The sequence below is a fragment of the Rhinolophus hipposideros genome (assembly GCF_964194185.1).
Source record: "Rhinolophus hipposideros genome assembly, chromosome: 11".
NCBI classification, from domain to species: Eukaryota; Metazoa; Chordata; class Mammalia; order Chiroptera; family Rhinolophidae; genus Rhinolophus; species Rhinolophus hipposideros.
The window spans coordinates 1,972,593-1,999,140 of NC_138057.1; the positions used below are offsets into that span (position 1 = coordinate 1,972,593).

Sequence of the window (26,548 nt, forward strand, 5' to 3'; positions counted from 1 at the left end):
TCTTCTCCTAGTCTATAGCCAATTCCCACCCTTGTGTTTGGTTCACCTTCGAGTGTTCTCTGTCATTAATCAGAAATCACTGTGGATGTGTGTGGCTCTGAGTGTGGAAGGACCCAAATGTTTGAGACTATTTGGTTGAGGGCACAGCCTCCCCTCTTACCTGTCTCCGGTCTGGAGTTCTCCGATGACAGTTGCTGGATGCCTCTCTTAGCTGTGTCACTTGCCAAAGTGGCAGAAACCCTGTATTTCTCCCTGATCCAGTGCTTATCATAGTTTCGGTCTTTATGTGCTGTTCACTAAATATTTGATTAATAAGTGAATTAACTGAGATTATTGGATCCCCCTTATCTGACTACTTTTTAAAATATAGTCCTTTGTGAAGTTGCAACTTTTATAATTCTTAATTTGCCTTTTACTAGTTAAAAAGCATCACAATGGATTATCTTGCCTCATAAATCAGTGAGTGGGTTTACAGAGTTTAGACACTTTGTTCAAATAAAATTGTTGTTTCTTTATTTCCTGTAGCAAAACTGACCTTACTTTCAAGTGTGTCCCTGGAGGGCGGTGAAAGCCTTACCCTTGACAGTCAGCCATGTCCGTTGCAGTTTCGTCCACTCACAGTCGAGCTGTGTACCCAGCTGGATTCAGTCATCTCCTCTGTGTCTCAGTTCTTCAGGCCTTGTCCCTCTCCATCTTCTCACCAAGAAGGCCTCTGAGGGTGCGGGGACACACGTGTCCCTCTGGAGTGGGGGGCGCGGCCCCCTGCCTTCCCCTGGTCTGGAGTGAAGTGCTGGGGCTGGGGCTCCTGGAGGGAAGGCTGGTGCTGAGGGAGGGGGATTGGCCGGTGTTCTGGAGTGATGCCTCCCCCACGGGGCCTGGAAACTGGGCCATGGGCTCTGTCCGTCAGCCCTCCCTATCCCCCTCAAGGGGTATCTGGGGCCCCTGCCACTACCCAGACTGCCAAGTTCCCCTCAGGGGGTGCTGCAGCTCCCCCTTCCAAGGGCTGAAGTCTGCCTTTAGGAACCGCAATCTTCTTCCTTTCTCCCATGAAGTTCCAAGGCCGGTGGGGTCCTATCCACATCCTCCCACACCAGCTCTGAGTTCTCCTTGCGCAGGGCCTGTGGTAAAACTCTGATCTGCTTCTCCGGGCCTGGGGCCTGCTATAGTTAATGGAGCTAAAGTTTAAAAATCTTTTGCTCTCCGAATAAGACCACTTTGAAGTTTTCAAAGCTAGTTCAAAGCCAGTCAGTGCAGTGTGGATTCTAGACCTTGATGCTTCCTCCATCCTAGGGCATGAGGCCTCTGGCTCAGCCTGGGGAGGTGAGACAGTATAAGGCAACAGGATATACGAAAAAAATACCAATTTAATCATTACAACTTACTCCTGTGATTGCATCGACATTCTTTTATCTCATGTGCAGTGATAAAATACAATTTTTGTAACTTAACTGACTCATGCAAATATACAATGAATTTATTCAACTCATTAATCAAAATACCAATAAATGATAAAGTTGTTTTAAAAAGGCATTTTGAGGAACTATTGGTAGGCAATTTAAAAAATGCCCAAGAATATCAGAATAAGGTTGCTAGTTTGGCATAAAACTGGTTAGTGTCCTACAAGGCAGTATGTGAGCCTTCTTCTTCAAGTGCTTCTAAGAGAGGACCACATGTCCCTTTGTACTCTAAGTTTGAGTTCCCCGGTACACTTCAAAGGAACGTAGATGGCAACTCAGCCCTGCAGCGTGATGGCAGGTGCTGCACCTCAGGACTGACACCGGCTGTCAGGGGCACCAGCTCTGCTCAGTGTTACTGTCTTAATGCAGAGCCTCTGCAGTTCTGTTGAAATGAACGACTTTGCTTTTGTCTTCCTTCTTTTCCTATTAAAAGCTGGTTGACAGTTGTCTTAGTACCTGGTTTTGCACCTTCTGTAAAACGCAAGAAGGCATTACTCATTAATGTCACACATTGGGAAAGTGGGGTTGTGGGTGAGGGCCTCCAAAGCAGGGAAGGCCCTGGGCCTTGGGTTCTCAGGCTGGAGTAACCACAGAGAAGCCCGGCTCGGAGCTGCCCAGGAGGACACGTTGTGTGTACAGATGAGTAGCCGACTCAGTCCTCAGATTTTAGGAGCAGTATTGGCCCAGCATTATCTGAATAGGTCTTACGTCATTTATAACTTAAAGTCAATTACATTTTGGCTGTAAGGTGACAGTACTAATAACTAAACTGTTGATTTTCTTTGTTCTTGAGTTGGAGAAAGAACTGTAAGAGCGTTTAACCATCGAGCTTTTCATTGTTGAAGCAGATGTACACTTGGACTTGGAGGCCCGCCTGGCAACGTTTCTGAAGACGGAAGAAGCCATCATCTACTCGTACGGCTTTGCCACCATGGCCAGCGCCATTCCCGCCTACTCCAAGAGAGGGGACATCGTGTTTGTGTAAGTCACCTACCTTCCTAATAGGTAGGTACTTGAGTAAGTACCTACCTGCCTAATCGGAATCCTTTGGCACTAATATGGACCCTTCTGGAGAACTCCTTTGTTGGAGGTTATCTGCCTCAAATATTATTGAATTTTGTTTTTAAAGAAATGCATAGTCACCCCAGCCAACTAATTGTGCAGAATTTTGGGGACCATCACTAGAAGAACGCCTAAAGGTGTCAGTACTCAGTTATCTTTCATTATGATTAATTTATTGATATCAAGAAGGCCAGACTTACCCAGGATGAGGCGAACCATCTGCCTGCCTACGCAGCTGTGTGACAGTGTGGGGTCCTTCTGAGGCCATGGGCACAGCTCACTCACACCACCTGTCAGTCACCCCACTTCTCAGCACCCCAGCCCAACTCCTGCTCTCCGCTGGTCTCGTTTCACGGCGTGTTAGGAGCATGGAAGCCGTGGGTCTGGGCCTCCCTGACTTCCCATGAGTAAATCTGCACCCTTAGATGTGTGTGCGCTGTGTGGGGCGCGGCTGGCGCAGGCCAGACAGCTGGCGACACCTGTCAGAGGCACCTGCCTCTCACCCAAGCCTTTTGAGTAGACTATTAAATGACTCTTTTAACTTTAAAAGCAAATTTACTTTTTATTTTAAAAAATATTACTTTTGCCTCCTTTTCCTTTTTAGCACTATAGCCAGAATAATCTTTTTTAAAAATTCAAATCTGATTGACACACTCCATTCCAGTTTCCATTGTTCTAAAATAAAGACCCAAGTATTCAGGACGCTGGTGTGTTCTGAGCTACCTTTTCAGGCCCGGTTTTCACTGTTTTCCGTCAGGTGGTTATGCTGCAGCCTCCGCAGCCTTACACGCTGCTTTCCTCTCGCTTGAGGGACTTGGCGTACGCTCGCCCCTAGTCCTGGAATATTGTTCCTTGTCTCATCTCCTACCTATTCCTGCTCATCCTGCTCACCCTGCGCAGGAAAGCCTCCCCCGCCTCTCAGACCAGGCCAAGGCCACCTGCTGCGAGGCCCCGCTTCTCAGACCTTCCTCATGCACGCGTGTGCACATGTGCGCCCACACACCCTCCCACCCTCCGCTCTGCTCATGTAGCCTCAGCCTCACTGGACTCCTCTTTTCTAGGACTTTCACCACTCTGTACTAGCTTAATTGCCTAGGATGCATTTGCCATTTAATAGTGGTCAGTAAATACCAGTTGAGTAAATGAATGAATGGAGGCTGGAGCTCAAAAGAGGGGTCCGAGTGAGGGAGTGGACTTCAGAGCCGGCTCACCTCAGCCTCTGCAGCCGCCTGCTGCTCGTACCACGATTGGAACTCCTGCTAGTGCAGCACGCACCCGGACACAGCTCTGCCTGGGGATTGCAGAGTACTGGGGCCATTCTTCCCATCGTGGGGTGTTGGGGTGCCCTGTGTGTAGGTCCTTGCTCCCAGCCTTTGCAGGTGTGGAAGGGGTGGGCTCAGGTTTTTCTGTGGTGGCACTACAGTAGAGGCATTACTGCCTGCTGGGCTGCCCCCTCTGCTGTCGGTCCCTCTGGCTGCAGGACACAGGCTTCTGTTAGAGCCACTTGGTCTGTGCCGCGGCATTTCCAGGTGGCCTGTTTCATCAGCTCCAACTCAGGAAAACCCAAGGAACTCATCTCATGTCATTTTTCAGGTCCCTAGCTGGTCTACCTTTTCTCTCCTCTTGTCAGAGTCTTCTTAACATTTTCCCAGAAGTAGAAGTCTGCGTGTATTTTTATTAATACAACTTAATTTTAAAATACATTTCCTCCAAATTAACCCAATGCAGAAGATCTTACGGAAGTTTAATCTGCAAGACACACACCTGTTGTCCCCTGGCATTGCTTCTCTCATGGCAAAGTGACGGCAGAAGAGTGTGGCAGTCAAGTCAGAGGCCACTAATGGTGCAGTGCACAGTATTTGTATTTCTCAGAGAAAATTGCTGTGAACAAACAGGCGCCTCCCATAAATAAGGTGCAGGGTGACTTCTGAGGTGGAAATGTGGCAAGAGTGCTTCTTGGAATAGAATCAGTGTGGTCGTTTGTGAAAAGAGCTTGCAGACTGAAACTCAGACAGTGATGTATCAAACGTGTTTTGTTTATTTGCCGTGTTCACGTTAACTGTGTTCACGTTAACTGTGTTCACGTTAACTGATGGGTGTTGATCTACCTACGAAAGCAAGCCTTGCTTTTCTAAAATGTTGACAAGACCCTTTACACCCCACTCCGGTGGGTCTCTCTCTTTTGCAGAGATAGAGCAGCCTGCTTTGCTATTCAGAAAGGATTACAGGCATCACGTAGTGACATTAAGTTATTTAAGCATAACGATATGGCTGACCTGGAGCGACTGCTGAAAGAACAAGAGATCGAAGATCAAAAGGTACGATTCTTTTGAAGAAAATGAGGCAGTTCTTTTATACTTTCTAACCAGCTAAATTATTTATGAAATGGCAATTTGTCAGGAACAGTTGCCTGCGGATCACATTTGGATATTAAGGGCGTTCCTGCTTATTAAATGAACTTCATGTTACAGAGCCAAGTTTGATGGTAATTGCCTCGTCACTGCCATAATTATGTATGGCAAATTTGGGGGAGGTAATCCGCGCAGCTTTGTGAAAAGGAGAGAAGCACTGTGCAGTTTGTTGGGGGTCAGGGGTACACTTTTAGCTGTACAGAAACAGTGCCCGAACTCAGAGCATTAATGAGATTCAAAATAGGTTCGTTCATATCAGAATAAGTTGTGTATCAATTAGTGGGAGAAACAATAGCAGGCAGCAGGTCTTAATTTATTAATTTATGAGCAAGGTGAGACTTTCTGCCCACCCCATCTTCATGCCGGAACTTTGAGCAGCTGCTGCCTGTGAGAAACAAATGCCCAAATGTGGCTTCCTGCCGCCTTGCAGCCTATTGACACTTTTTCCTCCCCTTGGGGAATGTACGGATGGAACTCACTCCCCTGTGTTCGGTTTGAGTGTAGCAGAGAGGTTCAGAGGCATGACTGTTAGAATTCTCATTTATTTCCTTCTGTTGACATGGATGAGAAAGGTTGTCTGGTCCGTGGTTCTGAGGCAGGAAGCACTGTGTGGACGGTACATGGAGCCTGCTCACACAGCCTTTCCGTCCCTTTCAAGTGCACTTCTCCAGGACGGCTCATTCGTTGCTAGAGTAACAGATAAAATGCTCATCAGATTCCCAAATTTATGTTCCTTTCCATTTTTCCAGATATTTGCATTATCCCTTTGGGATTCTGTCATCTTTGTTTACATGACAGCCTAAGGGCAGCATTTAATGAACATATACATTCTGTGATGACTTTCTATCTCTAATGATTTCATAGACGCGCGCTATTTTATGCTAGATGTACTATAGGCCAGTGTTTCCTAGTTACACAATTTAGGAACATCTATACGGAAAGTGTTCAAATTGAGACCATTCCACTGATGACTTGCTTTCTCAAATTGTAAAAAGATGTCCCTTATTCTGATTTAGTAATAGAATGCTACCAGATTGAAGAACACTGCCTTGGGAAGTGGGACCAGTGGCCAGTATGCTGTAGAGTTTATTTTGCCAAGTTAGTATTGTACAAATTTGGAAAACATTATATTGAAGTTTCTTGTGTGTGTGTGTGTGTGTGTGTGTGTGTGTGTGTGCGTGTGCACGCACGCGAGCATGTGTGTGTTTTACTGGACTTATAATACGTGGAACTATTTTTATGAATATCAACAAGAAATTAAATTATCTTGAAATTTATTTCCGTTTTATAGTTTCTACCGTTTTACTAATTAATTTATACCACATTTTCCTGCCAAGAGTAGGCTTTCTAAATAACTTTACATTTTTGTTTTTAAAAATAATGCTTTTTCAATTTTCACAAAAATATAATTATTAAATTTTGGGATATTTTCTACTTAGATGCTTCTCTTTGAAAGTAAATAAAATATTGCAGTTTATTCCAGGTTTGGATCAAAATTTTTTTTGTTGATTTCCCAAGATGTTTTTCATTCTTTTTCCTACAGGGTTCTCTTGTCCCATATTAATTCATATAAAAATAAAATATTAAAGGCCAGGATAAAAACAGCATTTTATAGAAAAATTACAGATAACTGTGAGCAAGTGAAAAATAGTCTGGCCTCACTAATAATTAGAGAAATTTAGGCTAGGATTTGTTACCTATCTGATTCGGGAGTGTTTTTTAATAGTAATAATCAGTGCCAACACTGGTGTCTGTGATGAGACAGGGAACCCTCCTGTAATTCTGGGAAGAGCTGCAATTGACAGCCTTTCTAACGAGTAAGTGGGCGAACATATTTCAGGATTCTTAAATATCTGTACCCTTCAGACCTGTATCTCGGAGTGCTGTCTTTAGGAAATAATTAGAAAATGTGTCAAAGATTGAAGGATATTCACAATATGATGTAAAAAAGCAAAAGGAGGAAAACAACCTAAATCCAGCACTGGGAGAATTATTAATTTACGGTATACTCTCAAGGTGGAGTATTACATTCCCCTAAAATCATGTTTTAAATAATATGAAAATGCTCATAATGTTTTTACAACTCAGTTCCTAAAACTATTACAGTAAAATCCTAATTTGAACAAAGTAATTTATAAAGGTATGTATTTACAAGACAAAAGTTATCAATGTGTGGTGTAACAAGCTAATTTGTTAAATTCTTTGTTGTACTTTTCCATTTCCCAAGATTTCTACATTGAATATTGTTAAATCCTAAGAAAAATACCTCAGTTTTGAAAGGCAGGGAGAAGCAGGACGCCTCCATGTCCTCATCCAGGTCCGCCAGTAGGTCCATGGTCTTTGGGTTTGTGTTAATGACTGGGGATGACCCGCTCCATCATGCACACTCCATGATGGGTTGATCCTTTCGGGTACTTCAGCAGACATCTTTCTGAGCGGTCCAGCTGTGGATTCAAAAATATCCATTAAAGCATAGCTTTGATATTGGAGTTTCTAGTTGTCCATCAGACAGACGTTTAGAGTCAATAAACCTGTGAGTAGGGAGGTCCTAACAAGGTCTGTGGATCTCTGTGTTGAACAGTGTGATGGTCTATTAGCAGCTTGCCAGCCGTGGGGTGTGGGAAGGTAGATGTTGTCTGAAAAAGCTCCAACCCACTGACTTCGAACAGCACTGCATGAGGTCGTAGTTGAGCTTTGCTAGAGCCAGTAGTGAGAAGTAAGGAAGGTAAAGGCTTTCATCTGTGTTTTGGTAGGTGAGGGAAAGCACGGTTTGTCTGCTTTTTAACCTTTTATTATGGAAAATTGTGAGCACATTCAAAGGAAACACAATAGTACAATAAAACCCCCTTACTCTTCTCCCAGCTTTGTTGTCAGTATTCTGCCATTCTTGTATCATCTGAACTTCCACCTAACTCCCTACTGTATCTCTATGGTGATGATTGACATCCTTGTTACAGTTCTTTTTATTTTAGGTAAAATTTACAGACACCAAAATGCACAATCCTAGCCATATGGTATCATGGCCCCTGTCATGATAGCAAACATTCCCATCTCCCCCAGAAAGTTCCCTGGGCCTCTTCCCCATCATTCTGGGCTTGAGAGGTTTTCTTGTGTTATAATCTCAGTGCCTAAATCGTGTGTGTGTGTGTGTGTGTTTACCTATTTAGTTAATTGTATGAACTGAAAAATGCCTGAAGGAAGAAAGCACTGTTCTTTTTTATCCCCCCCCTTCTTCCGCCTCCTCCACCCCCACTCCGGTTCAAGGCGTTGTTTCTCAGTCTAGTTGTGTAGGATACAGCTCCCTGGCCCATGCTGGTACTATGAGCCTTGCGCTCCCCCAGCTGAGGGAGTCGTCGGTTGGCCACTCGTAACAGCTCACACTGGCTGCTGGCCGCTCATGGCAGCACACGGCAGATGGCTGCCGGCCACTGGCCACTCATGGAGGCAGACGGTAGCCCACAGCAGCACAGCAGCCTGCAGCAGCCCAGCTCCAGGGAGAGCTGTTGTTCACTATTTTAGCTGTAGAGGGCGCAGTTCACTGGTCCATGTGGGAATCAAGCCAGAGACCTTGGCATTAAGAGCACGGCACTCCAACCACCTGGGCCACTGGGCAGGCCCCAAAAGCACTATTCTTTCTCATAATAACAGCGTCTCAAACCTGGGATTGAAATTGATCACAACTATTCTAATCTATTTATTTACTTATTTTGATGAATAAATCTTATAAGGGAAAAGTGCTAGGAAGCATGTAACAGATTCTGTGTGTGGAGTTAGTGAAATTTAAAATGTCTGCGTTTTGTTCTTTTAAAGAATCCTCGCAAGGCTCGTGTAACTCGACGTTTCATTGTAGCTGAAGGATTGTACATGAATACTGGAACTATTTGTCCTCTTCCAGAATTGGTAAGCAACCATGATTGCTCATTATTTTAGTATTCGGACTGTTTGGCAGTTGGCCTCTTGTTTATGGCCACTTTTAATGCATGGTGTTCTGTATTGCTCTGCTTAATAGGTATCATAAGCACATTCTGATCACGCTAGGGAAGTCGATTAACATTAAATGCCATCTCTGGCCTTTAAAGAGTAATCAAGACTCAGCTTTTTAAAACCAACTTTATTGTATAATAAAATACACTTAAAGTGTGCAGTTTGATAAGTTTTGACAGATGTATACACCCCTATCACCACCACCATAGTCAAGATACAGAACATATGTATCTCTCCAAAACATTCCCTCATGCCTCTTTGTAGTCAGTACCTACAAACCTGGCCCAAGGCCACCATTGATCTACTTTCTGTTCTTATAGTTTTGCCTTGTGTAGAATTTCATATAAATAAAATTATACAATATGTATTTTGTAAAACTCAGCTTTTTCACAGGGAAAGCTATGTACTGTTTTTAGAAACCATGACTAGAGTTTTTTTTTTTAATTAAGGTGAAATTCACGTGACAAAATTAGCTATTCTAAAATACACAGTTCAGTGTCATTAGTACATGCAAGTGTTGTATAACCGTCAACTATCTAGTTCTAAAACCTTTTCATCACTCCCAAAGAACACCCTGCACCCATTAAGCAGCCACTCCCCGTTTCTCCTCTCCCTGAGCCCCAAGCAACCACAGTCTGCTTCCTGTCTGTGGATTTACCTATTCTGGATGTTCCCGTATATGGAATCATATACTGCTGTCCCCCTTATCCACAGAGGATGCGTTCCAAGACCCACAGTGGGTTCCTGGGGCTGCAGATAATGCTGAACCCTGTGTACATTTTCTTCTATACATGCATACCTATGAGAAGGATTCATTTATAAATTAAACACTGTAAGAGACTAGCAACTAAGAGACTAAGAACTAATAACACAATAGGACATTGTAACAATATACTGTAATAAGTCATGTGAACGTGGTCACTCACTTCAGGGGCTCCCTTGCTGGAGCCTGCGTAGAGGCTCCGTGCTTTCTGGTGCAGCACGTTATCGTCAGTCGGAACACGTTTTCTGCTCATGTCTTCCACCCCCAAATTAGCGTCTTTTCCATCTTAACTAAGCACTTATCATACACTGTGGCCGTAACATTTGTAGTTGGAGGTGCCACAGCAAAGCTAGCACAAATTTCTTTTTCCTCCTTCACAATTTAACAGATAGTAGATTCGTTCTTATCATAGATCTTAGCACCCTCAGCATATGGGGTTTCTTCTCCCCTTAGTAAGTTGAGAACTTTCACCTTTTCGCTTAAAGGAAGCATTTTACACTTCTCTTTGGCATAACTGAATGGCCAGCATCACTGTTGCACTTTGGGGCCATTATTAGGTAGAGTAAGGGTGACTTGAGCATATGCCCTGCGATACCATTACAGTCGATTTGATAACAAGCTGGCTACTAACTCACCGTATGTCACATGGAGATGCTGGACAAAGGATGATTTATGTACTGGGCAGGACGGAGTGGGATGGTGCAAGATTTCATCACACTACTCAGAAGGCACAGTTTAAAACTTATGAACTTCCGGGTGGGGGGAGGGAGATGAGGGTAAGGGGGATCAAATATATGGTGATGGAAGGAGAACTGACTCTGGGTGGTGAACACACAATGGGATTTATTGATGATGTAATACGGAATTGTACACCTGAAATTATGTAATTTCATTAACAATTGTCACCCCGATAAATAAATTAAAAAAAAAAAAAACTTATGAACTTCCCAGTTAATATTTCTGGAATTTCCCAGTTAATATTCTTGGACTGCAATTGACTGTGGGTAACTGAAACTACGGAATGTGAACTAACGGGGGGCTAAGGGGCACTACTGTAAAACATGGCTTTTTGTGTATAGATTCATTTCTTTAGCATAATGTTTTCATAGTTCATCCAATCTATAGCATGTACCAGTACTTCATCCTTTTTAATGCTAAGTAATATTCCATTTTGTGGATCTACTGCATTTTGTTTATCTGTTGATTAGTATTTGGCTTGCTGCCACCGTTGGCTGCTGGGAACAGTGCTGCTATGAACACTCGTATATTTGTTTGAATCCGTTTTTAATTCTTTTATGTATATACCTCGCAGTGTAATTGCTGGATCGTATGGTAGTTTTATGTTTAACTTACTGAGGAACCGCCACACTGTTCTCCACAGAGGCTGCACCATTTTACATTCCCACAGCAATTGAAGGAGGGTTTTACTTTCCACACCCTGACCAACACTTAATTGATGTTTTAAATTGTTACCGCCTAGTGTGAAGTATGTGGTTTTGATATGCATTTCCCAAATCACTAATGATATTGATCCTCTTGTGTATGTTGGCCATTTATATGTTTTCTTTGGAGAAATGTTTATAGAAATCCTTTGCCCATTTTTAAATTGGGTTGTTTGTCTTTTTGTTGTTACGTTACAAGAGCACTTCATACATTCTGGACACTAGATCCTAATTAGATAGATGATGTGCAAGTATTTTCTCCCATTCTAGTTTCTCTTTATTTCCTTGGTAGTGTCCTTTGATGTACAAAAGTTTTTTAATTTTGATAAAATCCAGTTTAGCTTTTTGTTGCTGATTGTACTGTTGTTTAGTGTCATATCTAAGAAATCTGTTGCCAAATCCAGGGACATAAAGATATAGCCTTAGGTTTTCTTCTAAGAGTTTTATAGTTTTAGCTCTTATCTTAGTTCTTTGATCCACTTTGACTTAGTTTCTGTATATGCTCTGAGGGAGGGGTCTACCTTCATTCTTTTGTGTGGTTATCCAGTTGTCCTGCATCATTAGTTGGAGAGACTATTATTTTCCATTGAATGGTCTTGGCACCCTTGTCAAAAATCAGTTGACCTATGGGTTTATTTCTGGACTCTATTCCATTCATCTATATGTCTGTCTATAGGCCAGTACCACACAGTCTCAATTAGTACCTTTGTAGTAAAATTTGAAACCAAGACATGTGAGTTCTACATATTTGTTCTTTTTAGTGATTGTTTGGTTTATTTGGAGTCCCTTGAAATTCCATTTGAATTTTTGGATCACCTTTCCCATTTCTATAAAAAATACCATTAAATTTTCATAGGGATTGTATTGAATATGTGGATTGCTCTGGGAAGTATTGCCATCTTAATGATATTAAGTCTTTTAATACATGAGCAGGAATGTGTTTCCATTTATTTATATTACCCTTAACTTTTTTGAGCAATTATTTTATGGTTTTCACTGAACAAGTCTTACACCTCTTTGGTTAAATTTATTCCTAAGTATTGTATTCTTTTTGGTACTATTATAAATGGAATTTTCTTAATTTCTTTTTTCGATTGTTTACTGCTAGCTTATATAGAAATACAACTGATTTTTGTGTATTGATCTAATAGTGTGAAACTTTCACTGAACTTGTTTATTAACTCAAATAATATTTTTGTGGATCTTGTTCTATAGCATAAGACCATATTGTCTGTGAATAGTTTTACGTTCTCTTTCCCAATTTGGATGTCTTTTCTTTCTTTTTCCTGCCTTATTGCTATGGCTAGAACTTCCAGTTAAGTGTTGACTAAAGTGACGAAAGTCGCATCCTTGTCCCTTGATCTTAGGGGAATGCTTTCATGCTATCACCATTGACTGTGATGTTAGTTGTGGATTTTCCATAAATGCCCTTTATTAAGTTAAAGAAGATCCCTCCTATTCCTAATTCATTGAGTGTTTTTGTTACAATAGGTTTAGATTTTGTCAGATGCTTTTTCTGTGTCAGCTGATAATGTGGTTGTCCTTCATTCTGTTAATATGATGTATTACATTGATTGATTTTCCTGTGTTGAACCACCCTTACATTTCACCATTGAAATTTGAATGTGTGCTAAGTGAAATAAGTTAGATGGAAAAAGTTGAAAACCATATGATTTTACACATATGTGGGATATAAAACTGAAAGCAACAAACAAAACAAGACAAATAAACAAAAACTCATAGATACAGACAATAGTATAGTGGTTACCTGAGGGAAGGGGAGGCGAGGTTAGGTAAAAAAGGGTGAAGAATGTCAAATACATGGTGATGGAAGATTTGACTTTGGGTGGTGAACACAGAGTACAATATACAGATGATGTATTACAGAGTAGTACACTTGAAACGTATTTTACTAACCCCAATACATTTAATAAAAAGTAAAATGTCACTTCAGAATAAAATTGAAATCTATCTATATGAAATCCATTACATTGAAATTGACACTTATTAATATTTTTTCTAGGTAGTAAAAAATTAATAGCACTGAAAAAAATAAATTTGAATCTATGAGACCATCAATTGAATAAGGTTTTAAAATAAGGTTTCATTTCCCCACAGCTAACATCATACTCAATGGGGAAAAGCTAAAACCATTCCCCCTAAGATCAGGAACAAGACAAGGTTGCCCACTGTCTCCACTTTTATTCAACATAGTACTGGAAGTTCTAGCCACAGCAATCAGACAAGAGAAAGAAATAAAAGGCATCCAAATTGGTAAGGAGAAGTAAAATTATCATTATATGCAGATGATATGATACTATATATAGAGAACCCTAAAGACTCCACCAAGAAACTATTAGAACTGATAGATGAATTTAGTAAAGTAGCAGGATATAAAATTAATATTCGGAAATCAGTTGCATTTGTATATACCAATGATAAAATAGCAGAAGGAAAAATTAAAAAAACAATTCCATTTACAATTGCTCCAAAGACTATAAAATATCTGGGAATAAATCTAACCAAAGATGTAAAGGATCTGTACTCAGAAAATTATACAACACTGAAGAAAGAAATGAAAGAAGACATAAATAGATGGAAACACATTCCATGTTCATGGATAGGAAGAATTAATATAGTTAAAATGTCCATACTGCCTAAGGCAATATACATATTCAACGCAATTCTTATCAAACTACCAACGACGTTTTTCACAGAAATAGAACATATAATCCTAAAATTTATATGGGACCATAAAAGACCCCGGATAGCCTCAGCAATCTTGAGAAATAAGAACAAAGTGGGAGGTATAACGATACCTGATTTCAAACTATACTACAAGGCTACAGTAATCAAAACAACATGGTACTGGCATAAAAATAGATACATAGATCAATGGAACAGAATAGAGAGTCCAGATGTAAATCCATGCCTATATGCCCATCTAATCTACGACAATGGAAGCAAGAATGTACAATGGGGTAAAGACAGTCTGTTCAATAAGTGGTGTTGGGAAACCTGGACAGACACATGCAAGAAAATGAAGCTGGACCACCTCCTTACACCATATACAAAAACAAATTCAAAATGGCTTAAAGACTTAAATGTAAGATCTGAAACCATAAAATATCTAGAAGAAAATATAGGAAGAAACTTCATGGACATTACCCGGAGTAAGATTTTCACTGATATATCCCCTCGCGCGAGCGAAGTAAGAGAAAAAATAAACATGTGGGATTACATCAAACTAAAAAGTTTTTTCACAGCAAAGGAAACCATCAATAAAACAAAAAGGGATCCTACTGTATGGGAAAAGATATTTGCCAATGATATATCTGATAAGGGATTAATATCACAAATCTATAAAAAACTTACTCAACTCAACTCCAAAAAAACAAACAACCCAATTAAAAAATGGGCAGAGGACTTGGGGAGACATTTCTCTAAAAAGGACATACAGAAGGCAAGAAGACATATGAAGAAATGCTCAACCTCACTAACCATCAGAGAAATGCAAATAAAAACCACAATGAGATACCACCTCACTCCAGTCAAAATGGCTATTATCAATAAATCAACAAACAACAAATGCTGGCGCGGATGTGGAGAAAAGGGAACGCTAGTGCACTGTTGGTGGGACTGCAGATTAGTGCAGCCACTATGGAAAACAGTATGGAGGTATCTCAGGAATCTGAAAATGGAACTACCCTATGATCCAGTAATTCCACTCCTAGGCATCTACCCGGAGAAATCCAAAACTCCAATTCAAAAATCTGTATGCACTCCTATGTTTATTGCAGCACTTTACACAATAGCCAAGATATGGAAACAACCGAAATGCCCATCGGTAGATGACTGGATTAAGAAGCTGTGGTACATTTATACAATGGAGTATTACGCAGCCATAAAGAAGAAAGAAATCTTATCATTTGCAGCAACATGGATGGATCTAGAGAACATTATGTTAAGTGAAATAAGTCAGAAAGAGAAAGACAAGTACCATATGATCTCACTTATATATGGAATCTAAAGAAAAGACTATGTGAATGAACTAATCAGAGACAGTTTTAGGGACGCAGAGAAAAAACCGAGAGTGGTTAAATGGGTGTGTGGGAGGGGGTTGGGGATAAGGGGAAAGGTGAAGGGATTTGGAAGCAGCTGGTAACCACAAGATGGCCTCAGGGTTTTTTTGAAAATTAATTTGGGGAAGGTATTCTATAATGTTGTAAAGATTTTGTTGGGTATCCGATGGACATGCGTTCTATTTGGGAGACCACCTCAGGGATACTGTGGATACCTGATCATGGCATAGTACACCAGAAGCTAAACATTAATGAATGCCAACTATAATTTTATATATATAATGTGATGGTTCAGTGTGAGGTCGGAGGGATAGTGGATGGGGGGAGGGGGGTTCACAGTATGAGGGATATAAATGATGAACGTCTAAGTATTACCTTGTTTTGTACACCTGAAACTAATAAATAAATTAATTAATTTAAAAAATAAGAAAAAATAAAAAAAATAAAATAAAATAAGGTTTCGTTTCTTATTTTTAACATTTTTCACTATTTTTTGAGGAAATGTAGATACATTCTAAATCTCAATAAAAGAGATGTATCTGTTTTTCTCTTCTTGTTTGGTGTCAAAGACTGATGGAATAATGAGTGGAAGAGAGTGGGCCAACAGATACTAGAACTGTATGTTATGAGGCTACAATAATAGAGCAGTACCGATGGATGGGTAATACAGCCAAGCAGTGAGACAAAATATAAAATGTAGGGACAGATCAAATACTCAATTGTATTGAGTATGCAAAAATTACAGGATACAAAATAGGGTTTGACTATGGGATTCCTCTTTACTTTCACTTATCTATTTATGCACCAGTCCTATGATAAAAGATATTCTGAAACATGATTTTTAGAAACTATCTCATTCATATTAATGGATGGTAAAGAATCAGTGTTGGAAAGATGTGATTTTCCCCCAAATGAGTTAATTTTGAATGAAAATCCAGCAAAAAGACCAGTGGCCCCCCCCCTTCCCAATTTGATACTGATTACTGAGATTAGCCAATCATTTGGCCAATCATTTCTTGATGATTAAGAAAGAAATTATCTGAGACTTGTGAAGTGGGACATCAAATCATCTTATACATTTTGTGCATTATTTCTCTAGTTTCAGTGGAAAGGGATCTTAGTAATTAAATCTTTAATAATAGCATATGATGCTGGTACAAGAAAAGATTCATGAGTCATAGGAATATTTGAGAGGTCAACTTCTCACGTCTTATACGAGGCGTGCCAGTTAAGTTCGAAAACTTGCCACTGTGCACTTAATTGGCAGCAGTGTACAAGCAGCTCGATAAGGTTTTATGACCTTTGTATATCAGTGCCTCACAGCTGTGTTCGTATCAATGTGTGGCAGTGTCTTGCTGAATGGCATCATTATTGTTGTTGCGTGTTTTTGTGTGCCATCACAAGAATGCCTGAGCTTGAATTAGAGCAACGAACAAACGTTAAATTTCTTGTTAAACTTGGCAAGAACAAAAGTGAAATCAGGGACACATTAGTCCAAGTTTATGGAGATAATGCCATGAAGAAAACAGCAGTGTACAAATGGATTAAATGTTTTTCTGAGGAGAGAGAATGTGTCACTGATGAAGAGATCAGGGTGACCAGTAACAAGCAGAACTGATGAAAACATTGCAAAAATTCGTCAAATTGTGCATCAAAATCCTCGGCTGACTGAGAAGCATAGCAGATTAAGTAAACATCAATAGAGAAATAGGAAAATTTTAACTGAAAATCTTCGCATGAAAAAAAGTGTGTGCAAAAATGGTCCTGAAGGAGCTCACCAATGAACAAAAGCAAAGGAGAGTCGAAGTTTGCCAAGACTTTTTGGAGAGACAAGACTATGTTTTGGGCCTTGTTATCACTGGTGATGAAACATGGGTGTACAAATATGACCTTGAAACAAAGCGTCAAAATGTACAATGGAAGTCAGCCAATTCTCCACGACCAGAAGAGTTCCGTCAGTCCAAATCAAGAGTCAAAACGATGTTGCTAACCTTTTTTGATATCAGAGGGATTATTCATTATGAATTTGTACCAACTGGACAAACAGTTAACCAAGTTTACTATTTGGAAGTGCTGGAAAGGTTGCGTGAAAAAGTCAAACGAACGACCTGAACTTTTCGCCAACAATTCATGGCTCTTGCATCACGACCATGCACCAGCTCACAGGGCACTGTCTCTGAGGGAGTTTTTAGCCAGTAAACAAATGACTGTATTGGAACACCCTCCCTACTCACTTGATCTAGCCCTCAGTGACTTCTTTGTTTACCCAAAGATAAAGGAAATATTGAAAGGAAGACATTTTGATGACATTCAGGACATCAAGGGTAATATGACAACAGTTCTGATGGCCATTCCAGAGAAAGAGTTCGAAAATTGCTTTGAAGGGTGGACTAGGTGCTGGCATCTGTGCATAGTTTCCCAAGGGGAGTACTTCAAAGGTGACCCTAGTGATATTCAGCAATGAGGTATGTAGCACTTTTCCTAGGATGAGTTCACGAACTTAATTGTCAGACCTTGTATATAAAAATTTAATGGTTGATATCACTGTTTTAATTCAGTTGTGAAACTGATCAAGTACATATTATATAGGAGTAAATCAATTAAACATCGGGGGTAAAACGTATAAACAAACATGCATATGTTCAACTCCCCAATATGTAAACAACAAAAAAAATAACATGAAATAATTAGAACATATAGATAAATATGCATCTGAACCTTTGATGGGAGAGGGCTTTCTTATAAACCTGAAAGCAAAGGGAAAAATGTTAATGAATACTTTTTCTGCATTAAAAAAATAACTGTGATTCCAAATTAAAACACGGTGCTAATGAGGGAAAAATATATTTCCCCTGGAATTTTTATCAGACCCAGTATTTAACAGCTAGATTACATGTTTATACACATAACATCTTAACATTTCCTTCTTGAAAAATTGGCATTGCGCTGTCAATATTATTAAATTAAATTCAGTCATTTTGGAGCATCTGAAGTACAATTGATTTTTGTTATTCATGGTATGTTCAGTGCACATGTTGCAAACACTGAATTAGGGAATTCTGAACTGTGGCTCCTGGGCCAAAACAGAGTTAGCTATTTGCAAGTCTCTGGTCATACCATTTTCATCAGTCTCTCAATACATAGCCTTGTTTCATGTGTGTTTCTGTTTAAAGACATGTTATTGATTGTGTATTGTTGATTCATTCTCATTGAACTCACAGCCAGCAGCGCTGTAACCCATGCCTGACTGGAGCTCATCTAGCACATGTTTCCTCCATAAGGCACATCTCATCTTTCCACTTAGGACATATAGCACTTTGCACTATGTTTGGGGCCATTTTAAACAACTAGATCACCAACAGAAACCACATAATGCAAAAAAAGTGGCAATAAATAGACTGAAAAGGACACATCCTTATAGTGTGAGCTGAAGCACTTTCCTCTGATGTGCATGTCAGGTGACTCAGAGTTTTCACTGCCCTAAACCTAGGCCCTGAGTATGGATTTGGGGCGACAAATACATTTTAACAAGCAGGCAAGTTAAAAAATAAGAATCCACCTCTACTGGGGATCAGCTGTACATGCCTTTTTCTCCTTTTTATTTTACATTCAGTTTTGTTCTTGACAAGGTGTTTTGTTTGCTGCTAATCATCAGTATTTTAAAGTTATGTTTTGTTAACACTTAGGTTAAGTTAAAATACAAATACAAAGCCAGGATCTTCCTGGAGGAGAGCCTTTCATTTGGAGTCCTGGGAGAGCACGGCCGAGGAGTCACTGAACATTTTGGAATCAATGTAAGTTCTCCTTTTTCAGAACGTTCCCTCATGTAGAGAATGAGCAGTTCCATCCTGCTGGCCGGTTGAGAGGCACCAGACAGTGATCCTCATGGGTGTGCAGCTCTGGGGCCTGTCACTGCTGTGAACCCACGGGGGACTGGGTCACCCAGACCAGGCGCCAGTCTCCTTGGAATCTCTAAGTTCAGTTGCTAATCATAGAATTTGTGTTCTGTTTACATGGTAGCATTGTCCTGGCTTTCAGTGTGTCTGCTCTAGAAACAGTTAGATTTGCCTTCTGTTTTTCCTTAAAATCAGTAAGAATTCCCTAAGTAGTCCTTTAGAAAGTAAGTACGATGGCAGTGAAAGGATGTTCTTTTTAATACTTAGTTATGTATTCTCTCTAATTTGTGTGAATGGAGGTAATAGAGACGTGCTTTCCTTTTACGTAGGTATAGTATCAGAGACGCCACTGGCCGTGGATTCGGTGAAACTCCTCAAAGTCCCAGACAACTGGAATGAGTTTGTCATGTTTTCTTTTGCCAAAGAAAAGTGAGCCGCAGCTGCTCCCAGTCTTAGTGGTTTGTGCTCCTGGAGCCTCAGGGAGGAGCAAGGCTGCCCATCTGCAGAACCCACCTCCATCTTCACCCCCAACCCCATTGTGTAGTCAGGTTGAAGTAGGCTTTTCTCCAGATTCTGTGCATGAAAGGTTTGCAGCTTGTGTTAAGAAGTTCACTATAAAACATAAAATCACCTGAGAGGGACTGCATCCCCCTATTCCTGCCATCCCAGAGAAGTTAGATTGACGCATGCTCCTCAGACCGATGTCTGGCCATTACATACAGTGAGGAATCCAAGATAAATGAAGACGTAATTCAAGTAGAATTTACCCCAGAGAAATTTTTAAAGTATGAAAAATTTAGAAAGTAAAACACACTGTCTGACGTCACTGGTCTAGTTTCCTCACTGCTGTCAGCAATTGTCACGGAGATAATATTTATGAGGGCTTGAGTCTGAGTGCAGACGGAGTGTACGGGCCGTATTTGGATCCTGATTCAAACAAATACTGTACAGAAACAAGCTTTGTGAGACAGAGAGATTTAACCAATATTTGATACTAAGAAATTTTTCATTTTTTAAGTGTGATAATAGTTTTGTATTTATGGTTTTGAAAGAGTCCATATCTTTTAAATGGGCACTGAAATATTTTAGATGAAATCATATATAGTCTGAGATGTGCTCCAAAGAAATGATGAGGGTATCAGGTGCTGTGCATGGAACAAGATTGTCCGTGAGTTGGTAACTGTTGAATCTGGGTGATGGGGTTCTTTTCTTCAGTTCTCTCTACTTCTGTGTAGGTTTGAAATGTTTCATAATAAAAGACTTTTTTAAAAAGTAAATAAAAGTGCAGAGGTTTCCTTGTTGGATCTATGGATCAGGAAAAACACCAGATACGATTTGACCAGTTATTATCACAGCCATTAGTGAGTAATTATTCAGTGGCTATTAGGCCGCCAGGATGGAGCAGTTCTGGGGCTGGAGCAGAAGGAGAGGGTCTCAGGTTACTGGGGAGCTGAGAGGACGGTGCGAACTCAGGAGCCTGCGAGGCACATCGCATTCATCCGCTGCCATTTGCCCAGTTTGGTCAAAGAATCGATTGCCGTATATATTTGGATAAATTGATTTCATTTTTGAAAAGATGAAAGGTAAACGGAGCGTAGGGATAAAGTATTCACCTCAGGCACCTTCTGCGGGGAAGGTCAGGAAATGGTCTTAGTTTGTACCTCTGAACATGTTTAGTATCAAACAGCTTTGGTACTAAATTTCATCTTTTAATTTATCTCTTCCATTGTATATAAATTGTTAATGCATGATAAAATCGCAAAAAGTATAAAGTGAGACTTTCAGGCACGCTTTCAGACATCAGTCAGTTCTTTTAACAATAGATTTTGTGTGATTTCTCCTCTATTTTCACGTTAAGTAGTTTGTAGAATCCAATTGACATTATTAGTGCTGAAATTTTGTCTGTAGGCTTGACATTGGTCTTGTTTTTTTTTGCAATTGAGTAATTGTCACTGTCCCTCTTCTCTGGCAGATCGATGACATTGATCTTATCAGTGCCAACATGGAGAATTCACTTGCTTCTATTGGGGGTTTCTGCTGTGGCAGGTCTTTCGTAATTGACCATCAGGTAGGTTCTTTTTAAAAACAAAAGCAACAACTGAAACTCACTGCTCCATTGGTCACCTCACAATGTAACTTCCGATTACAAAATTTCATTTACAATTAGTGTACCACACAATTTTTATTTAAAAGTTGGTTTGTTAAAGAATCACTCAGGATTTACATTTAGAAAATATCTCCCTTTTCAAAAAGTAGTGTTTTGTTCCATGTATGACTTTTAGGAATGCCTGGATGTTACTGCCTCACCATTTGTACATACTATTTGGTAGGCAAAGCAGAGATTTGGTGTTTTTAGATTTTCTAGCCAAAAAATAAAGAGAAATGTATTTATGTTTTTAACTTCCTTTTTTCTCCTCAGCGACTCTCTGGCCAGGGGTACTGCTTCTCAGCTTCGCTGCCTCCCCTGTTAGCTGCCGCTGCGATTGAGGCACTCAACATCATGGAGGAGAATCCAGGTAGAGCTTTCAAACCCCAGAGGTCAGAGACCCTGCAGGCCATGTCAGCCGGCTGCTGGTGTGCCTCCTGGAGGAATGATGCAGAGGAAATGATTTATCACACAAAGCTCTGGCCTGGGCCGGAAAACAGCTGCTCCTGCCTTGAGGCTTCAGCTTAGAGCTTCTCCTGTCCCCAGAGCTGAAGCCACAGCACCCGGCTCCCTGGGTGGGTGGAGATGCCCAAAGGAGGAGGGCCCAACTCTGGGCCAGTTGTCTTTGGTTTGTCGTTTTGGGCCGAATTCGCTGAAGTGTGCTGCTAATTCTTGTTATATATAACCTTATAACTATTGTCTAATTTCCCCTTCTGCCTTTGAATCACCAGTTGGTACCTATTTACCAACCGTTAAAGCTTACTTAATGGGCAACGTCGCCTAAATTTAAAATGTGGCTACTGGCTGTGGTTGTGCCCCTCACCAAGCCTAAAATGGAATTGGAGAAACAGACCATGCCTAGTATTTCCGAATTTTAAATTTTCCACTTTGGTTGTAATTCAGAGGATCAGGAAAAGTGAGTTCTTCTGTTTGCGTAGCCATGTGCTTGCTCTTCAGATGGCCTGGCCCTCCCCCTTCCTGCTCAGATATTTTAGATTTTGAATTTTCCTTGAGTAAAAGATCATAAACAGCACTACAGTCTCTGTCTTTGACCAAATTGTTTAAGATCCAGAAATAAGAAATATATGTGTACCCTTTTGTTCTTAGCGAGATTATTTAGAGTGTTAATAAGAACAAGAGCCATTGTTTTCTTGTAAAAAAAAAATCTCTCACAGAGTTTGCTGAAAGTGGAGTGAGGAGGTGTCAGCATGTGCCAAGGACGAAAGCTTGGGCCTTCAGAGGAGTTATTGGCTGTCTATTTCTGTTATTAGTATGTAGAAGGATTTGCCACATTTTACATTGATGAACTTGAACTGGATCTTTAAAAATAGACTAGTAGTATCAAATTTTCCAAATACACAGTTGACCCTTAAACAACGCAACTTTGAACTGCATGGGCCCATTTATCTGTAACATTAATTTTTTTCAATAAATACCTGTACTATTTTCAATCCATGGATGGAAGTCCGAAGATGCAGAGAGTTGACTCTGTGCACTGATTTGTCCTTTTATATAAGGGACTGGAGCATCCGTGGGTTTTGGTGTCCCCTGTGAATACCGATGGACAACTTAAGTTTTGGGGGAGTTAAATTTTCAACTGTGGGGGGCGGTTCAGCGACCCTAACCCCCATTTTGTTCAATTGTCAACTGAACTATCTAGTATATTTTTTTCATTCAGGTATTTTTGCAGTGTTGAAGGAAAAGTGCAAACGAATTCATAAAGCTTTACAAGGGTAAGTTTTATATGTTTTCAACTAATTTAAAGTTCGTCTGTACCACATTAAAACAACTAATGAAAAATTTTGAATCCCATCTTTTTGGTTTTAAGTATATTTGGTAGACTTGGGTCAGTTTCACTGAACTGCAACTATGAAACCAAAACTCAGTTCACTTACATGTGTATGTATGAACGTCTGTTCATCTGTTGGGTCCTTGTTTTAAAGAATCATGATTTTTGTTTTTCTAAAAATGACACAAGCTTATTAATAAGGTATTATAGCAGACTAGAAGATACAAGGTTGAAAATAACGAATAACCCAACGTGCTACCACCTGAAATAACCAGCATAAACACTGGAGAATCTCTCCACATCTGTACGAATTAAAGGACATGATTATATGCTATGTAGTTAGATGACAGTGTGTTCGTACTGGCCACGTTACTTTTTAAATAATCACTAAATTTTAAGTTAACACAAGAAAAAGAAAGTGAAATTGAAGTGAACCTTATGAGCAGTTTGCTTGTCTTTGTTTTAACTACACAAGAGTACTTCTTTAAGATGCCTCTAGAGTTGAGAAAAAAATTGAGGTTGGTGACATTTTCAGGCAGAATTGTGGCATTATAGAAAATGATGTCACGTTGCCCAAAGTGTTTCTTTTTGCCTTGCCTAAGGTGAAACATGACTCTTTGGCCTCTCCCCATTGCCAAATACAGAAAGTAGAAACTTTCCTAAAAGAAAAGAAGGATAGTTAAAAAAATGAGCAGTCACAGCTGTTCCCGATAAAGTAAGGGCAGAAATAATTAAAGTCCTGGGTGTGTCTGCATCATAGTAACAAAGTTCTTACATGATTTATGGTAGAGAGATGTTATTTGTATTGATTCCAGTTACATTGGCTTATGAAGCATTAATACACCAACACGGCCAGCACACTGGAGTCTCTGTAACTCAGGAACACCGCCCTCTGGTGTGTCATTCTGTCTGGCAGTGCTCATGTGTTCTTTTGTTAAGTCCAGCCCTTCACTTTCCGCATCTCTTTCACACCCTTTGATCTCTCCAATATCCCCCACCCTCTGTCTCACCCCCCCCACTTTCAGCTGACAGTCTTGCCTCTTGCTGTCACTTGGGAACTCCCTCATGTTCCCTAACAGACCTGTACACATACAGGTATCCGAACCAGTGTTCCCTTGTGTTACAGCCAAAGAAATGTTCCTCCAGCCATCACAGCTCTTCTTTCTAAAGGCTAGTGCCTTTGGTTGCCCCCGCTCCGTTGTCCTGTGTCCCTCCCCTTTCCTGAGTCATGTGACTAGCACTCAGGTACACTCTGCTCTCAGTTCCTCTTTCCACGGCCCACCTTTCCCTCTAGCAACTTGCCCTTTGCTCTGCTTCTCCTTGTAGCTGACCTCCAGAACTGTTTGTGCTCTCACCACACCCTCTGCTCTCAGTTACCCATGAAACTGCTGAGTTTGCTGCCTCTACTCTTGCACTCCACCCAGACTGTTCCTGTGGAGGTTCCGAGGGCTGCGTCCTTGTAGCTCCAGCGACCGTCTTCAGGGCTTGCCCTCCTTACCTCACTGGGCTCAGCACAGCTGAGCGCTCTTTCCTTCCGACAGCCCTTTCTTTCCTGAATGCTGTTACACCACACTGGCTTTCTTCCATGTCTTTCACTTGCTTCATCTTGGTCTTTGAAGCCTCTCTTTTAGCATCCTCTTCAGGGCTTGGTCTGTGGCCCTCTTTTTCCCTGTTACCTTCTTGGAGAATGGCATTCTTCCTCCCCTGGAGCATCAGATTGTTCCATGACACAGGGACATGGGCAACGCACAGTTAGTATCCCCACTCTGTCCCCCTTGTAGGCTTCCAGATCTCAGGCCCACTGGCTGACTCAGTGTCTCCATGTGGAGGACTCCGCAGTCACCTCATGCCACACACACAGTAAGGCAGGTGTGGAGCACATTGCACGGGTATCTAGTTGTTTAGAGGGAACAGGAAATGAAACAAGGAGGCCAATGTGGTAAGAGGGGAGAACCGGGGACTCGCAGTGGAGGGTAAAGGTCAGATAACAGGGGCCAGGGCATGCAGGGCCCAAACAGGAAGCCATGACTTGGTTCTAAGCAAAGGAGTGGCATGACGTGACTGAACTTACGTCTTAGCCAAATCATTCTTGTGCTGTGTGAAAAAAAATGGATTATGTATTATATGGTGGCACGGACAGAGGCAAGGAGATCAGTGAGGAGATCGTTGCAGTGCTGTGTGCAAAGGATGATGGTGACTCTGACCTTCGTAGTAGCAGTGGGAAGGGTTTGGATTTGGTATATATTTTGAAAGTAGAGCCAGCTGGATTTGCTGGAAGTTCATGTGCAGGGTGAGTGATATAGAGAAGACTCAAGCTTCATCTTACTTAAGGTTTCTGGTCTGAGGAACTGGATTTAGTTGCTAGTAAGTGAAGTGGTTAGAACTGTTGGAAGGAGTTAGTTTGTTGGGCAAGTTCCGTGTTGGATATGGTAAGCATGAAATGCCATCAGACATGAAGAAGAATGTACCAGTTGGATATGTTAGGTTGGTGCAAAAGTTAATTGCGGTTTAAAAGGTTAAAAATAATTGCAAAAACCGCAGTTACTTTGCACCAACCTACACAGTTTGAACTTTAAGGGAGAGACCTGAGCTTGAGATACATTTTGAGTCACTTGCATATAGGTAGTGTTTCAAGCATTTCAATGTCAAGAAGTCAGGAGCCAGCCAAGCAATCTGAGAAAGAGTGGCCAGTGAGGGAGAAGCACACCAGAAGAACACAGGGTCCTGCATGCTAAGTAGAGACGTGTGTAAGTAGGTAGGTCAGCACGTCGCGTGCCGCTGCTGGCAGACCGGGTGGGAGTGCTGAGAGTGCGCCTTTGAGTTCATAATGTGGAGGTTATTGAGACTTGCTGAGCAGTTTCAGGGGAGCAGTGGGTACAAAAAGCCTGATGGAGAAGCAGGTTCAGGAGAAACCAGGAAAAGAAATGGGACACAGCTCACATAACTGTTTTGATGAGTTTTGCTGTTACATATTTCCCCAAAAATAAGACCTACCCGGACCATCAGCTCTAATGCGTCTTTTGGAGCAAAAATTAATGTAAGATCTGGTCTTAATATTACATAAGACCGAGTCTTATATTATAGTAAAATAAGACCTGGTGTATATTTTATATTATATTGTATTATAACTGGTCTTATAGTAAAATAAGACCAGGTCTTAAACATTAATTTTTGTTCCAAAAGACACATTAGAGCTGATTGTCCCGCTAGGTCTTATTTTCAGGGAAACACAGTAAGAGGAACAGAGAAATGGGATGGTGGCTAGAGAATGTCTCATTTGTTTTAATACTAGTGCAATCAGTTTCTTAATGTCCAAACACCACATCCTTTCTTCTACTGGTTGGTCTCTCTCATATGCCAGTTTCCCATTTATACCTGAATCTGGTTTTCAGCTCTTTTTTCTCACTTCATTGGTTTATTTGCTCAATCTTCAGACTGTTTTTATAACTATCTATTTTTATTACTATGTAAGTTTTGCAGTTAGTTCAAGTTCCACCAAAAATATTACTAGAGTTT

The 26,548-nt window shown here is 40.7% G+C and overlaps 1 protein-coding gene across 2 annotated transcripts in view; it reads left to right on the forward strand.

Moving 5' to 3' along the window:
* The window catches only part of SPTLC1 (serine palmitoyltransferase long chain base subunit 1), a 61,839-nt gene that overhangs the window by 26,023 nt on the left and 9,268 nt on the right, over positions 1-26,548 (forward strand). Inside the window, exons 6-12 of one of the 2 annotated variants that reach the window (XR_013994555.1) lie at positions 2,306-2,462; positions 4,708-4,837; positions 8,741-8,830; positions 18,888-18,995; positions 21,070-21,165; positions 21,517-21,613; positions 22,922-22,976. Coding sequence is in view for 1 of the 2 variants with exons in the window: in XM_081067545.1 (XP_080923671.1) it covers positions 2,306-2,438; positions 4,708-4,837; positions 8,741-8,830; positions 18,888-18,995; positions 21,070-21,165; positions 21,517-21,613; positions 22,922-22,976 (709 nt within the window). In the remaining variant the exon portion in view is untranslated. The remainder of the gene's footprint in view (positions 1-2,305; positions 2,463-4,707; positions 4,838-8,740; positions 8,831-18,887; positions 18,996-21,069; positions 21,166-21,516; positions 21,614-22,921; positions 22,977-26,548) is intronic. The other variant, XM_081067545.1, reaches the window with a different exon arrangement.